The 15,965-nt window shown below is 42.8% G+C and overlaps 1 protein-coding gene across 1 annotated transcript; it reads left to right on the top strand.

Moving 5' to 3' along the window:
- The first annotated feature begins 1,613 nt into the window (after positions 1–1,613).
- GDPD3 (glycerophosphodiester phosphodiesterase domain containing 3) lies at positions 1,614–15,635 on the top strand. The gene is made up of 11 exons (XM_034419636.3): positions 1,614–1,706; positions 2,087–2,446; positions 2,774–2,816; positions 2,911–3,046; positions 4,806–4,851; positions 4,983–5,101; positions 7,616–7,705; positions 9,112–9,245; positions 13,574–13,633; positions 13,944–13,995; positions 15,005–15,635. Exons 2-11 carry the CDS (start codon positions 2,305–2,307, stop codon positions 15,140–15,142), a joined length of 960 nt encoding a protein of 319 aa, XP_034275527.1. The 5' UTR covers positions 1,614–1,706; positions 2,087–2,304; the 3' UTR covers positions 15,143–15,635.
- Positions 15,636–15,965: the final 330 nt, after the last annotated feature.

Genomic DNA, 15,965 nt, shown 5'->3' with positions numbered 1-15,965 from the left:
GTTGCCTCGTCGAGGACATCTTTGAGCGGAATCCTCTTCCGGCTGAGGAACTTCTTCTGCAGCCCCACATCTCGCATTCCAAACACAATGCGGTCCCGGATGGCATTGTCCACATTGTCGAACTCGCAGTTGGCAGCGATTTGGCGAAGCGCTGCCACGAATTCCTTGATGGATTCACCTTCCCGCTGGTTTCTTTGCTGGAAGGTGAACCTGTTTGCGATGGGGGTGCCTGTAGGTGCATAGTGCTCCTGTAGGACTTCCTGCAGGTCGTTCCAGGACATCTCCTCGATGTCCCTGGGTGCCACGAGGTCAATCGCCATCTCCAGAACGTCCGATCCGCAATGAGCCAGGAAGAGGGCTCTTTTTCTCTCATCATCGAGGTTCTGGTATCCATTGCCTCGCAGGAACTGCCGGAATCGGACCATGTATGACCTCCACTTCTCCCGGGATGGGTCGAACGGGTTCAGCGCGGTCATCGGGGCTTGCGGGGTAGCCATTCTGGAAGATCGCTGTGGTGTGGTGATTTTGTTCGGTGGGCAATCGTGCCAAGAGTCTTGTGAAGGTTCTTCTCTCTAGTCCTTCGTCGCCAGTGTTAGATCCGGCGCAGGGGAAAGAAGACTGGACCAGCTCGATACATTAAGCAACTTTTATTCATTACAAAGTAACGAGTCAAGACTGCTGGCGCGCTGCCGGAGCTCTCCTTATATTCGCTCCCGGCAGACGCACCGCCCCTTGACAGGGATTCAAATCTCCCGCCCGATGGCTGGCAGCCAATCAGGGCGGATGTCCTTATAAGGACATAACAGTTAGTAATGCGGCTGTTAAGTGAATCTGGCTTCCCCGTTGACTTTGCTTGTCAGAAAGTCGCAAAAAGTGATCACACGACCCCAGGGGCACTGCAAACCAGTGGTGAAATCCAAATTTTTTTACTACCGGTTCTGTGGGCATGGCTTGGTGGGTGTGGTGTAGCTTGGTGGGCGTGGCAGGGGAAGGATACTGCAAAATCCCCATTCCCTCCCCACTCCTGGGGAAAGGATATTGCAAAATCTCCATTCCCACCCCACTCCAGGGCTAGCCAGAGGTGGCATTTGCCGGTTCTCTAAACTACTCAAAATTTCTGGTACCGGTTCTCCAAACTGCTCAAAATTTCCACTACCGGTTCTCCAGAACCTGCTGGATTTCACCCCTGCTGCAATCGTCATAAATATGAGTCAGTTGCCAAGCATCCAAATTTTGATCAGGTGACAATGGGGATGCTGCAACGGTTGTAAGTGTGAAAAATAGTCATAAGTCACTTTTTTCAGTGCTGTTGTAACTTGTATGTCACCAAGTGAATTGTTGTAAGTTGAAGAGTACCTATATAAAGATATGAATGTCCTTTAGGGGATAGTGAGCATTTTATTTCTACAAACGATGGGATCCAGATTCTTTGACTTGGGAAAAATTGAAAACTGTACGTACACAGGGGTTTTTTAAAACACACAAATCCCATCAGCTAACCATAAAGGGGACCACATTTTGCAGTGGTCAACATATTGGGCTTTCTTTCACTGCAGCTGTCCTAAGGAATAAACCGATCCCTTTTTTGAAGCAAGTATCGCCATTGGAACCTTCTATGGACCACAAATCAACCCTCCTTTGTTTATGTAACTATGGAGATGGGATCTGATGGCTTGATGGGAAGTGTGGCTTCCAGAGGTCTCCAGGTATGTACGGCAATGAAGGAGACAGGTGTCCAGATATGAAAGCGGAATCTGATTCTTGAGGGTAGAGCAGGTAGAACCAAGTAGGCCCACTTCTGTCATGATTCTCCTGCCAAGAAAGTGGCTTTTTTCCCTCCACGGGAGTGGCAAAATGATAACATATGCAGGTTGGCAGAAGACTGGGAGGGGCTGAACCATGCAATTATGTGTGCCCATTTATGACCATGTGATGTGTGTCTGTGTGTATTAGGTGAACCAACAGGTAAAAAGTCATGATGGGAAGGTCCTGGTAGCAAAGGGGAGGGTTAAGTTTCTGTCCTTTACTCCTACACACCCTTTTCTTCCTACTCCCTCCGAAATTTCACTGACTTGCTTACTTACAGCGTTCAAGTTTCATGGATCCAGGAAATCAGGATTTCCAAGCTACCTGATTTTGGCCACTGATTTTTGCCAGCTCTATGCAGATGCCTAATCTCTACATTTCTTGCTGAGAAAACCAGGAGCGCTTTTCGTTCCAGAGAATCTGAGTGTCCTGGTTGTTGCTCCTTGCTTTAATTTATCAAGCCCAGAAACACCTGCTTCCTCGTCCCCACGTACCACAATGAGCTGCCACTTGCTCCTCTATGGGCTACCTGCCTTGGGAATCTATGCACTGGTGTCTCACTGTCTTCGGAAGAAGCCACATCTCCTTCACAAACCACACAGGTTTCCCGTTCGATGCTTACATGTCTCCCACAGGGGTGGTAAGTTCTGTGATGTAAATTGAGTATCTGGATGGAGGGGCTTTGGGGGCACTGAGAGGGAAGCTGAAGAGGTCAGGATGTGCTCCACAGCTGCAAGTCAAAGGTGAATGAAGGAAGCAGAGAGAAAAGGAAATAAGTTGTGAGATTCCTGCCTCTGCTTTTCCTCTTGAGAAGTAGTCAGGTGGGATATTTGCATTTCTTTCTGCTCCACCATAGTCCCAAGACTTGTAAAGCTGCATTCCTAAAGCCTAAAGCAGAACAGTTTGATATTCCTTTGAAAGCAGAGTATCTAAGATAAAATTTCTCAGAATCTGATTTCCTCTTCAGGTGCTGGAGAGCAGATTGAGAACACTTTGAGTGCTTTTAAAAAGTGAGTAATGCAATCGCCACTCTACCTTAACTTGCCCTTCTTGTGCACTAATCCTGCCCTTCAACTTCTCTTGCCAATCTCTGCATCTTCCCAGTGCAGTGAGCCAGGGGACAAACCTGCTTGAACTTGATTGCTACATAACCAAAGATGGGATTGTGGTTGTGTCCCATGATGAAAATCTGGAACGCCAGACAGGGCACAACATTGATATCAGCCTCACGTACTATAAGGTGAGCATCTCTAAGTCCTTAGTCCCAACATGCCCTGTCTTTTGGGTATTATTCAGTTCTATTTGGTGACAGATTTTAAGGCAATGTAGGTGATGTTCCCAGGCTGTTTCTCATTATGAAGTCTCATTAGATATAAGTCCTGCCTTTCCTCCAGAAATTCAAGGTGGAATAGATAACATCCTCCATTGTTAACACCTTTTTTTAAAAAAAAAATCCCATTGAACTACCATAGGTTGGATGGAGAGTGTGTGATTCACCCAAAGTCACCTCGTGAAATTTATGACTGGGAGGGGATTTGAGTTGGGCATCATTGTGATGATGAAATGATGAAACTACCATTGTGCCATCACAATGCAAGCTTCACCACTATTGAGAGTGCAACATGATATTGCAAGCACATAACAAAAGAGGTGACGTGTGGGTCACAACAGAAATAAGGCTGCTTTTGTCATTTGGATGAAGGTGTTCATCCTGCAAATGGATCTAACTTAGACCTTATCAGTCCTTTTTCAGCATTCTAACCCCAATGCCTTTACATACTTACCAGAAACAAAGTAACTTCTATATTACTCCCTTTAAACCAGTGGTGGGTTCCTCCCGGTTCGGCCGAGCCGGTAGCGGTGACGATATGACATCACCAAACCGGTTCTCCCCCCCTGGGGTTATTCTTACCTTTTATTTGGCCCCACCCCAAATCTATTGCTACCTCCTGAGTCCCAGCTGATGGCTAGAGGGAAAAAAAACTGTTTGTAGGGCTTCAAAGGGCCGTCCTGCAGTTGATCAGTGTTAAAAGAAAACAAATGAGTAGACCGGTGCCTGCAAAAATAAATGGGTAGACCCAGTGGTGGGATCTACCAGTTGTTAAATAGTTAAGTAGTTAAGCAGTTCGGAGAACCGGTTGTTAAAAGAAATTTCCTTTTATTTTTTTCCACTTTACAGGGTTATTCCTGTAAGGATTAATTACAACTTTTGGTGTTGTTTCCTAGCCTAATCTTTATTACAGAAACTGCCTCTCCAGCAGTATGCCTAGACTTATTGTAACTTCTGGTTCTGGAGGCTATTTTTTTGCTTGACTTTCTTAAAGGGGAAAGATTGTTTTACGTTTTTTACACCGCTGTTGGGAGGAAATACTCCCCTGTTGGAGTTCTTCCAGCCAGGATGCAATCATCAGCACTTTGAAGAAATAATTGAATCCTTTTGTGCATATGGACTACTCAGAGGGCTGAAAAGGTTATTTTTGACTGGTCCTCAAACTTTTGACCAGTCTTCAAACTTACGATTGTCCTCACATTTTACGTATTTTGCCTTATCTTGTCACCATGGTGAAGAGAAGCAGTTGTGAAATGAGTGACATGGTTGTTAAGAATGCTGCACGGGCATAAATGTGAGGATGGTCATAAGTGTGAGGACCAGTCAAAAGTGCGAGGTCCTGTCAGAAATGACTTTTTTCAGCCCTCTGAGTAGTCCCTATACACATAGCCATGGCCACCCGGTCACATGACCAGCTAGTCACGCCCACCCAGTCACATGATCTCCAAGCCACACCCACAAAATAAGCCATGCCCACAGAACCAGTAGTAAAAAAAAAATAGAACCCACCCCTGCTTTAAACAATGGTTCTAGCTCTTTGGGGAAAATCAAAGGGCTTCTCCCCAGACTTCTAGGAGGAACCTGCTCTTCATTCCCTCCCTTCAAAACACATGGCAAATCTCTCTTAAAACCATTCTTACTCCTTATTCTCACTGATTGTGTTCCCTAGGATTTGCCACGCTATAAGTCTTCTCTGGAGGTGACATTTTCTCCAGGTAAGTAAGACTACGAGTTGTTTTGGGGGAAATGTGCTGTGGTAGAAAGCAAAGAAAATCATTTGTTCTCTTCATCTCTGAGAAAAATGCTCAGTTCTTGGCAGCTATCCTCAACCTACCCTTCCTAACAGGAAGCATCTCCCATGGTACTGATCACCAGATTCCTCGTTTGGAAGATGTTTTTGAGCAATTCCCTGGAATCCCTATTAATATTGAAATTAAAAAGGATAATGATGATCTCATCAATAAGGTAAGAAATCAATAAGGTAAGATAGAATTAAGATCACATGAAGTGTTAATACCACCTTAATAATGCTTTGGTAAGGCCACACTTGGAATACTACATCCAGCTTTGGTCGTCATGATGTAAAAAAGATGTTGAGTCTAGAAAGAGTGCAGAGAAGAGCAACCAGGATGGTTAGGGGACTGGAGGCTAAAACATATGAAGAACAGGGTATGTCTAGTTTGATGAAAAGAAGGACTAGCAATGTTCCAATATCTCAGGGGTTACCACAAATAAGAGAGGAGTCAACATATTCTCCAAAGCACCTGAAGGCAGGACAAGAAGCAATGAGTGGAAACTAATCAAGGAGGGAAGCAACTTAGAACTAAGGAAAAAAATTCCTGACAGTTAGAACAATTAATCAGTGGAACAACTTGCTTCCAGAAGTTGTGAATGCTCCAACACTGGAAGTTTTTAAGAAGAGATTGGACAACCATTTGTCTGAAACCCAACCGAGCTTTTCAAATTTCTTTCCTGTCCAACATCTCCAACAAATTTTTCATGAAGCACAAATCTTGGCCAGTGTCCAACGTTCCAGTCTCAAGATCTATCTTGCAGATTTATGCTCACTTTTATACTCATCAACATGAAGCTACATTCACCAAAAGTTTCTCCCAGACATACTTAACTTGAAAACTCCTTATCAATTAAGATATAAGGCACTTTGTATTTCTGTAGTAAACAAAAATACAGTAATAATAGAGCTATAAAGATTCTTCTATTTTATTCTATTCTATTCTATAGAATATTTTATAGAACAGAACAAAACACAATAGAATAGACTAGAATACTCTACCCTCTCATTCCTGTAATTTAGTCTTATTGTTAAGAATATAGAATGTCTAGGAAGATGTTGACATCCCAAATCTCATTCCACTTCTGCAATTAACGCTTTCATTTGAGGCTACTCAAATTGAATTCATCATTTTGAGAAAAACGTTTGCTACAAGAGCCAACTTACAATGAATTTTAAAAGATACCTGGGATTTTACATAAAAATAGCAGGCATAGAGGAAAGGAAATAAGTACTCAAAGGCTTATATAGTTTCAAGAAATATTCACATTTTCTCTCAAACAATATTGAATTATGTAATGGCTAAGATGCTGAGCTTGTCAATCAGAAAGGTTGGCAGTTCGGTGGTTCAAATCCCTACTATAGGTCTCCTGCATGAGCAGGAGGCTGGACTAGATGACCTCCAAGGTCCCTTCCAACTTTGTGACTGTTACAATTTAGAGCAGGAACCGGCAGTCTTTTCCTGGGGAAGGAGAGATCACTATTGTTGTATAAGGCTTTCAATTTGCAAGGACCAGGAATATCACAGGCTGCCTGAGTCACCCAAATAAAAAGAACCACAATTTTTATGTCTTTTTGACCATATGACAACAGTTAGTCCTTGACTTACAACCGTTTGTTTTAAATTGTGGTGGCACTGAAAAAAATGTTATTTATGATCAGTCCTTGCATTTACAATCGTTGTAACATCCCCATGGTCACATGATCAGAATGTGGACACTTGGCAACTGGCATGTATTTATGATGGTTGCAGCATCCCAAGGTCACATCATCCCACTTGCGACCTTCCCAGTTGGCTTCCAACAAGCATCGTCAATGAGGGGAGCCAGATTTGCTTAATCACCATATATTCACTTAACAACTGCAGTGATTCATTTAACCATGGCAAAAAAGTTTGTAAAATTTGGCATGACTCACTTAACAACCATCTTATCAGTGAAAATTATGGTCCCCATTGTGGTCGCAAGTCGATGAGTTCCTCTAATTTTTGGTAGTATGAGCTTGGAAGCTTCAGAGACAGTAAAAGAAGAAAGAGAGCTATATAATCATCTTAAGGTCTTCAAGTTGCTCATCCTTGAACTGAGAGTACAGATAGCCACAGTCCTGGCTGGTGGATTAGGACCCCTACATCCAGGGGTGAAATGCTCCCAGTTCGGAGTTGGACCAATCCCGTAGCGATTGTGGCGGGTGGTTCGGAGAACTGGTAGCGATGGCGTGAGGCTCCGCCCACCTGCCAGTCATTACTTCTTGGTTTTAACCAGGACGTAATGTGTTTTTTACCCTCTGCGCATAGACAGAAGGTTTTGCGCATGCGCAGAGGGTCCGTATGCATTTGCACGCGGGGTACATGCACTTCCGAATCGGTAAGGAGGGTAAGTAGATTTCACCCCTGCCTACATCTCATCACTTGTTATTGATATCACTGTTCCCATCAAGGTGTTAGAAGAAGCTGAATGTCTCTAGAGCTTCACAATATAGGACGGAAAGAATATAAGTGCGTAAGACTACCTTTGCCCAAATCCATACCCCAGAGAGAAGCCACCCGATTGGTGCCTTCAGACTCCGCTCCCTCGCATCTGATTGGTGCTTCTTATTAAGTTTCCACAAAGAGGCAATTGTGCAACTAAAAACTGACATTCCTTCTAGGAATCCATTATTTGAGGACGTGTTATTTTTCTTTCTTCCAGATAGCACATCTTGTCCAGCAATACCATCGTTCCCACATCAGCATCTGGGCCTCCTTCGATAATCAAATAATGAAAAAATGCAACAAAGCTGTATGTATCAAATGTCTTTTTCTCCACTTTCACATTTTATGTTTACAAACCCTTTTTTGCTTAAAAATTCAGACTGTGTAAACATATGAAAGGGTTTTTTTAAGATTCTTCAGACAGCAATAAATAAAATACCATATTTTTCGGAGTATAAGATGTTCTGGAGTGTAAGACGCACATTAGTTTTTAGGGAGGAAAACAAGAAAAAAAAAATCTGCCTCTGCCTACCAGCATCCATCGGTATTCATCTGGCTAGCATCCTTGCAGCAAACAGCAAACAGCCTAGTCAGCTTCAGCACGTTATTGCAGTCTGATTCAGCACAAGCAACTGATTGGTGGTTGGATCGGCCTCCTGGAATACCGCCAATCAGCTGTTCCAGGCTGCAGGGATGTCTGCGTGTCGTGTTTCGGCCTTCACGTGTAATGCTTTTGCTCTCTGCACATTGCATTTTCGGCCAGTTCCAGGTGGCAAGATTGCCACTGTCGCCATTGCCAATCCCTGCCACCTGGAACTGGCCAAAAATGCGATGCACGGAGACCAAAAATGGCCGAAGGGTGGAGGTGGGGCTTCGGCAACATTCAGTGTATAAGACACACCACAATTTTCACCAACTTTTGCAGGGGGGAAGTGCGTCTTATACTCCAAAAAGTATGGTACTCCTTAATCCAGGTAATCCTTGACTTACAAATATTAATTTAGTGACCAAGTTACCATGATACTGAAAAAAGTGACTTACAACCGGTCTTCACATTTCAACCATTATAGCATCCCCATGGTCACAAATTTGGGTGCTTGGCAACTGGCCTGTATTTATGACTGTTGGAGTGTCCCGGACTCTAGAGATCACCATTTACAACTTTCCTAGCCAGCTTCTGACAAGCAAAGTCAATGGGGGAAGCTGGATTCCTTTAACAGGTGTGTGATTCACTTAACAACCACAGCAAAAAAAGTCATAAAATTAGACATGACTCACTTAACACCATCTTACGTTTTAACAGAAATTCCTGTCCCAATTGTGGTCATAAGTCAAGGATTACCTGAAATATATTAGAACATGGTTTAAAAAGTCTCCTCCTTTCTTCCTTTCTCTTCTTAAGCTTTCTTAAGAAGAAAGACCAACTTGTTACACCTGCTTTTTCCAATTCTGTATAAGCATCAGACAGTAGCTCCCTAAATCCACCAACCAAGATGGAAAGACTGTGTTAAGCAATTGTGTTTTGTCAAGCCAGGTTGACAAAACACTTTTCATTTTCCCTGAATCTTCTCCTCTATTTGGGATATTTGAATGCTTAGCAAGCTGGAAAACAAAGCTGTGGGATGAAGTGCAACAACTTTCCCAGCAATGAAGTCTAGGATTGACAAACGCACTGTCTAAAATAAAAAAAATAAATGTTATTTATTCCCCCAGAATAAAGACATGCCCTGCGTCTTCTCCAAGAATAGAGGCATCTTCTTGATTATTCTCTGGTATCTTGGACTCCTGCCCTTCTTCCCTCTGAAGGAATCATTTCTTGAATTCGTGCTGCCCTCAATCATAAACAGGTGACAGTCACTACAAGGGTGGGATTTAGGCAGAAAAACATACAGATTTAGAAATATGATCATCTGTCTAGTGATCAGCCTTTGGAAGTCAGGTGCCACATTTGCTCTCCCTTTCAAATAGAGGTGTGTGCCAGCTTTGGAGAGACACTTTCCTGGCATGCTGATCTGAGAAAAGGGAGGGTGTCTGGGCAACCTTTGCATCCACATCACACAGTGGCCTTTCTGCAGCTAACCAGCAGCTAACCAGCATCCAAGAATTTTCAACTGAGGGGAACAAAGAAGTGAGGACAATTGGTCCATCGGTCCCAATGAGCCATGGCCGATACTGTCCTCTTAAACCATTTGCTCTGTCTTGATCATGGTACAGGGTATGGTTATGAGACAACCCACCTCCAGCTACTCTTGCTCATCCAATGCAGGTAGTCCTCGACTTACAACAATTTGTTTAGTGACCATTCAAAGTTACAACGGCACTGAAAAATGGGAGTTACAACCGTTTTTCAGTTACAACCTCTCTAGCATCCCCATGATCATGTGATCAAAATTCAGTTGCTTGGCAACTGGTTCATATTTATGACCGTTGCTGTGTCCCAAGGTCATGTGGTCACCTTTGGAGACCTTCCAACATGCAAAGTCAATGGGGAAACCAGATTCACTTAACAACTGGGTTACTCATTTATCAGCTGTAGTGAATCACTTGACAACTGTGGCAAGAAAAGGTAGTAAAATGTAGCAAAACTCACTTAACACGTGACTCACTTAACAACAGAAATTTTGGACCCAATTGTGGTTGTAAAGGACTACCTTTACAATCTGATAGGATTGGCGTGTGTCAGGTCCCATCCATTAATCAATGTCATCAGATTGCTGTGTCTCTCCTATGGAACAACATTTTTCCAAGATCCAAACAGCCCAGCCTGCCTGTCTTCTGAAAGGCAATGAAGACTGGCCTTTTCCCAGGCATTTTGGTCAAGAGATTTGAGGAGTCCTTCTGGATCAATTCTTTCTGTCTGCAAGTTGCCTCTATTTGATTATATTTTATTCTTTTGCCAGTTGCCATTTGTCACATTCCATTTTATATGCTACCCTGAGCTAGATGTTAATTGGTAACTATGCAGCATGTATTAATGAGCCATTAATTGTCTTGTAGTTAAGGCACCAGGCATGGAAGTCAGCCGGGTGACTTTGGACTAATTGCCAGGAGACTGTGAGTTCTAGTCCCACCTTGGGAATGAAAACTGGCTGGGCGACTTTGGGAAAGTCACTCTCTCTCAATCTAGCCCTCCTTGCAGGATTGTTTTTGAGGGGAAAATTAGGAAGAGAAAAGAGAAATTGGTGTGCTCCCAACTTTGAGTTATTTATAAAACATAATAAAAATGGGAAACAAATAAATATAGTTGTTTAGTCTAGACTAGAGCAGGGCTATCAAACTCACACCATCACGGCATCACCATGTGATGTAGCGTGACTTTTTCCTCTTTGCTAAACCGGGTGTGGGTGTGACTCATTGTGCCCACAGGCCATGAGTTTGACATCCTTGGTCTAGAGAAAAGAAGGACTAGGGGTGACATGATAGCCTATGCCAGCATTTGAGGAGCTGCCACAAAGAAGAGGGGGTCAAATTATTTTCCAAAGCACCTGTAGGCAAGACAAGAAGCAATGGATGGAAACAAGGAGAGAAGCAACCTGGAATTAAGGAGAAACTTCCTAACAGTGAGAACAATTAACCAGTGGAACAGCTTGCCTTCACAAGTTGTGGGTGCTTCATCATTGGAGGTTTTTAAGAAGACACTGGACAGCCATCTGTCTGAAATGGTATAGGTCAGGATCTCCTGCTTGAGCAGGGGGTTGGACTAGAAGACCTCCAAGGTCCCTTCCAGCTCTACTCTGATTGATTGAAATATGAATACTGTACTCTTTCCCCCCTTCTCAATCAGCTTCTCTCCTTGCCACTGCTAGAACCAGAAAACATTTCACTGAACATCAACAGAAGGATGACAGCTAAATTGGCTCTTTCATTTCAGAGGCAGTTGCTGTGAAGCATAGCAAGAAAGGACTGGAATCTGGTTTTTTTTTTTAGGAGGCATAATGTTGACTCTTTGAGAAGCAGGAAGTAATAAAACATGAAAAACAAACCACAAAAGCAAAAAATATCCCAACAAGCGAAGCTTTGAGTAGAATTAATTGAATCTCTCTGATGTTTCAATATCTACCGTAAAAGGATAGAGGCAGGTGTGGAAAAGAAGCTTAGCAAAATTGCAGGCACCTGCTGTCTCCTCCGCCTCCCCACATCAGAACCTTCTATACAGCATCAACAAAGTTGCCGATAAAGCTGCAAGCTTCACCCAGGTGTGGGAGGAGAATGAAGATGCTCTTTTGTGGCTCTGCAACCACCAGAGCAGCGAAACAAAAGATGGCGTTTTCATTCAGAAGCAGAGTGCAAAAGGGGAGAAAAAAAAGAAGTATAGCACCGCAGCAACACAAAGCACAGTATTAAAAAATTGCAAGAGCTCTACATGTAGCCGTTAACAGGGGGAAAAAAGATGAAATCTTAAGAGGCAACTTAAGACAAAGCAGGCTTAAGAAAGAAATGTTGATGTATAGTAGTAATAGTATCAAGCGTAGTATGCAACAGGGATTCCCAATCTTGGCAACTTTAAGACACAGGGATTTCAACTCCCAGAATTCCCCGTCCAACATGGCTGGCTGGGAAATTCTGGGAGTTGAATTCCACATGTCTTAAAGTTGCCAAGATTGGGAACCCCTGTTATGCAGATAGTCCTCAACGTATGACCACAACAAGGACCAGAGAGTTCATGGAGTAGTACAGTAATCAAGTGAGGTATCACAAGGCCACACTCAATTTTATTTTATTTTTTTGCCATTGTCAAAAGTGAATCCCTGTGCTTGTTAAACAAAATATCACATGACTGCAACTTGCGACCTTCCCTGCCAGCTTCCTCACTGACTTTGCATCTCGGAAGCTGAATGGAAAGTCACAAATGGTTGCCATACGATTGGCCAGGCATCCAAATCACACTCGTGAGACTGTTGGGATAATGAAGCGCAAGTCTCTTTTTTTTCCCAGGTCAGTCGTAACTTTGAACAGTCAACAAATGAATGGACATTAGTGTGATGGAATGTGTACCCGGAGGAGCAGAGAGAAAGGCCAGAGCTTTCCCAGAAATAAAAGATGGTGGCATCTCTTGATTTGAGCATCTTTCTAAAAAAGTCAAAAGTTTCCCTGTTCGTTCCTGCAGGTACACGTTCCATCACATTAAGCGAGGACAACCTGTACAGGAAATTGTAACAAAACAATGTTTTTTTTTCCCCCATTCGATCTTGTCTAATTGAATGGGAAAAGAGACACGGTGGTGCAGTGGTTAGAGTGCAGTCCTGCAGGCTACTTCTGCTGACTGCCGGCTGACTGCAATTTGGCAGTTCAAATCTCATCGGGCTCAAAGTTGATTCCGTCTTCCATCCTTCCAAGGTCGGTAAACTGAGGACCCAGATTATCGGGGGCCATATGCTGACTCTGTAAACTACTTACAGAGGGCTGTAAAGCCCTGTGAAGCGGTATATAAGTCTAGGTGTTATTGCTATTGCTAATTCTGAGAGATTTGCCTGGATAAGTCCCTGCAGTTTTCTTGGCAAGGTTTTTCAAAAGTGGTTTGTCATTGACTCCTTCCTAGGGCTGAGAGAAAGTGACAGGCCCAAGGTCACCCAACTGGTTTTGTGCCTAAGGAGGGACTAAAAATCCCAGTCTCCTGGTTTTGAGCCGGATGCCTTAACCACTATGCTAAACCAGCTCTCTTATAATAATACTAGTATAAACACTGCCATAGTAACAGTAATCAAATTGAATTTTTCCAAATAAAACATCTCTCCCTCTGGTAGGGAGATGTAAGAAAACCACCTGTCCAGGGTTCAGTGCTTCTGTGTCTCCCTTGAGACTGGATCAGTCTAATTGGGTGCAGTTTAACAAAGGATCTACAACACAAGGCATTCAGTTACATCAGATCTAACAGATCTCCCTATAATGTGACAAAGTTAATTTGACAGGATAAAGTTAAGCTGACCTTCCTCATATATTCTCTTTCAAGTTCTGTAGAAGTTTAGTTGTGAAGAAAAACAGTGCCAGTGTGTAAAATTATTCTGAGAGTTTTGCCTGTCAAAGACAAGATACATTTGTTGTATGTTTTGTAATTCATGGAATTACTTCTTTGGAAAAAGTGTGGGATCCTATATTTTAGAGGAGGAATAGCAGGAAACCAGCAGTTCTCAGGAGCTTGTTAATTTTGCCACCTTTTTGTTTTGTTAAATCCTAGAACGTATTTTCCAGTGAAAAAGGGCATTTGTGGATCACTACTGGCAAAAATTACCACCAAGTGAGTGACATAGAGCCATGGTTTTAATTGTTTTGTTCTTACTAAGTATTCCTTTCCTTCATCACCTTCTCCTCTCTTTTCCCAGCGGGAGGGCTCTTAATGAAACCCATAACCCAAACCAGCTGTTTCTCTGCTAGAGACAATAAATATCAGAAAAATAACCCCTCCTTCCCCAAGTGACACTACGTGGAATATCTTGATTTTTCTCATATCTATTTTTTCCCCTTTTTCTGCTGGGCTCTACAATACATAAAGCAGAGTGACTACACCTAAAACCTTTTGTATTGCTATTTCTTTCCTTTCCCAACAGGATAACAATGCATAAACAGCTGTTCAAACATCTGGAAGCCAGAGGAATACAAGTATGTTGGGGAAGGCTGAAAAATCAAAATTTTGGGTGGCATGCTAGTCTCTACTCCTGGGGATAATCAGAATTATTTATTATTTATTCATTTATTAAATGTATATGCTGCTCATCTCATTATTAAGCAACTCTGAGTGGCTTACAATGTTATAAACATCAATGTAAAGCACTTAAAACATCAAAAAAGCAAAACGTTGGGCATCAAAGTTAAAACACTAAGTTAAACAACAAAGCGAATGAAATAAAATGTCTATGCAGGGTGGAGGTGGGATCTTCTAATAATCTACTAGCCACCTGGGAAATGGACCACCTCCCATTGGGGTCCCAGGCCAGTTGGCAGAATCAGGTCTTCAGGTTTCTTCGGAAGGCCAAGAGGGTGAGGGCAGATCTCACTTCAAGAGGCATGATGTTCCAAGCGGCAGAAGTCTTTTCTGCTGGATCTCATGAGCTGCAATTCCTTGGCCAATAGGATCCAGAGCATGCCACTCCTGCTGGACTAAGTAGGGAAGGCCAACCCCATCAGGGTGAGACTGTTCCTCAGATAACCTGGACCATGCCCTGCAGGGTTTTAAAGGTAATGACTAACAACACATGAAGCAAATCGGCAACCAATGCAGTTCATGTAGCAGTGGTGTAATATGGACCACTCCAGGGACTCCTAAAACTTTTTGCACTGCTGCATTTTGTCTCAGCTGTAGCTCCCGAATACTCTTCAAGAGTAGCTCCATATAGAGAGGCTTGCATTAGTCCAATATTGCAAGATATCCAGGCAGGGCAAGAGTGGTTGAACCTGAATTAAAACCTGAATTGGAAGTATTGTGAAAATATTGCCATTGACTTGGCTACTAACAATGATGATGAAGTGGTGCTCCAGAAATTTTGCAATTGCAGCAAAGCTTCTTATTCTTGGTACACTCTTGGCCTTTTTTTTTTTTTTTTGCCAACACTTTTATTTCCAGTGTTTGCATTTTGTGATTGTGTTTTTCCCTCTTCCACTTTCTCTTTAGACTCTTCTGTGGGTTTTGAATGAAGAAAAAGATTTTGAAGAAGCCTTTAGCTATGGGGTCTCCGGAGTCATGTCTGACTACCCAACTCTTCTTCGACAGTACCTGAATGCTCACCCACCACCACCTTCCAATGTGTAAATGGTAATGTTGTTTTAGAATCATCGTTGACATTTCTGATGGGCAATGGAGAGAGAAAAAGAAAATCACGTAAAAGATAGGAAACTCAAAAGTATATTTCACCTGTGGATACTGTAAGAGGAAGACTCTGAAACATATAAACAATTTTGTTACCAGCATGGGGCATTTTCAGTAACCGAGTAACATATATTACACACTGTAGCAAGGAGCTGAAGATATGGGAGGTTGGGAGGACATTGTTCTGCTACAATTCTACGTGTAGAACAGTGCGGTTGCCAACTTGCAAAGCATCCCTGGCCTGCTCTCGAATTACAGACTTTTTCAAGTTGATTAAGCAGAACAAAAAGACAGAGGATGAGGACAATTCTCTCATTAACACTCAGCAAAACAAAGAAAAAAGAAAAAAGAAAAAAAGGACTTGTTAAAGAAAGATCAGCTTCCTTTTCCTCCTGAGGTGAGAGTTTCCTTTGTAATAAATGTGCCACTACACTGGTTTGATATAGTGGTTAAGATGCTGGCCTAGAAGCCAGGAGGCTGTGAGTTCTAGTCCCACCTTAAACAAAAGCTGAATGGGTGACTTTGGGCCAATCATCAGGAGACTGTGAGTTGTAGTATCATTTTAGGCAAGAAAGTCAGTTGGATTACTTTGGGCCAATCACTAGGAGATTGTGAGTTCTAGTCCCACTTTAGGCATGAAAGCCAGCTGGGCAGTGGTGAAATCCAAATTTTTTTACTACCGGTTTTGTGGGCGTGGCTTGGTGGGCATGGCAGGGGAAGGATACTACAAAATCTCCATTCCCACAGCACTCCTGGGGAAGGATAC

The sequence above is a fragment of the Pantherophis guttatus genome, chromosome 4 (genome assembly GCF_059756535.1).
Source record: "Pantherophis guttatus breed Tessera chromosome 4, ASM5975653v1, whole genome shotgun sequence".
In the NCBI taxonomy this organism is placed as follows: Eukaryota; Metazoa; Chordata; class Lepidosauria; order Squamata; family Colubridae; genus Pantherophis; species Pantherophis guttatus.
This window is presented reverse-complemented; position numbering and strand designations above follow the sequence as displayed.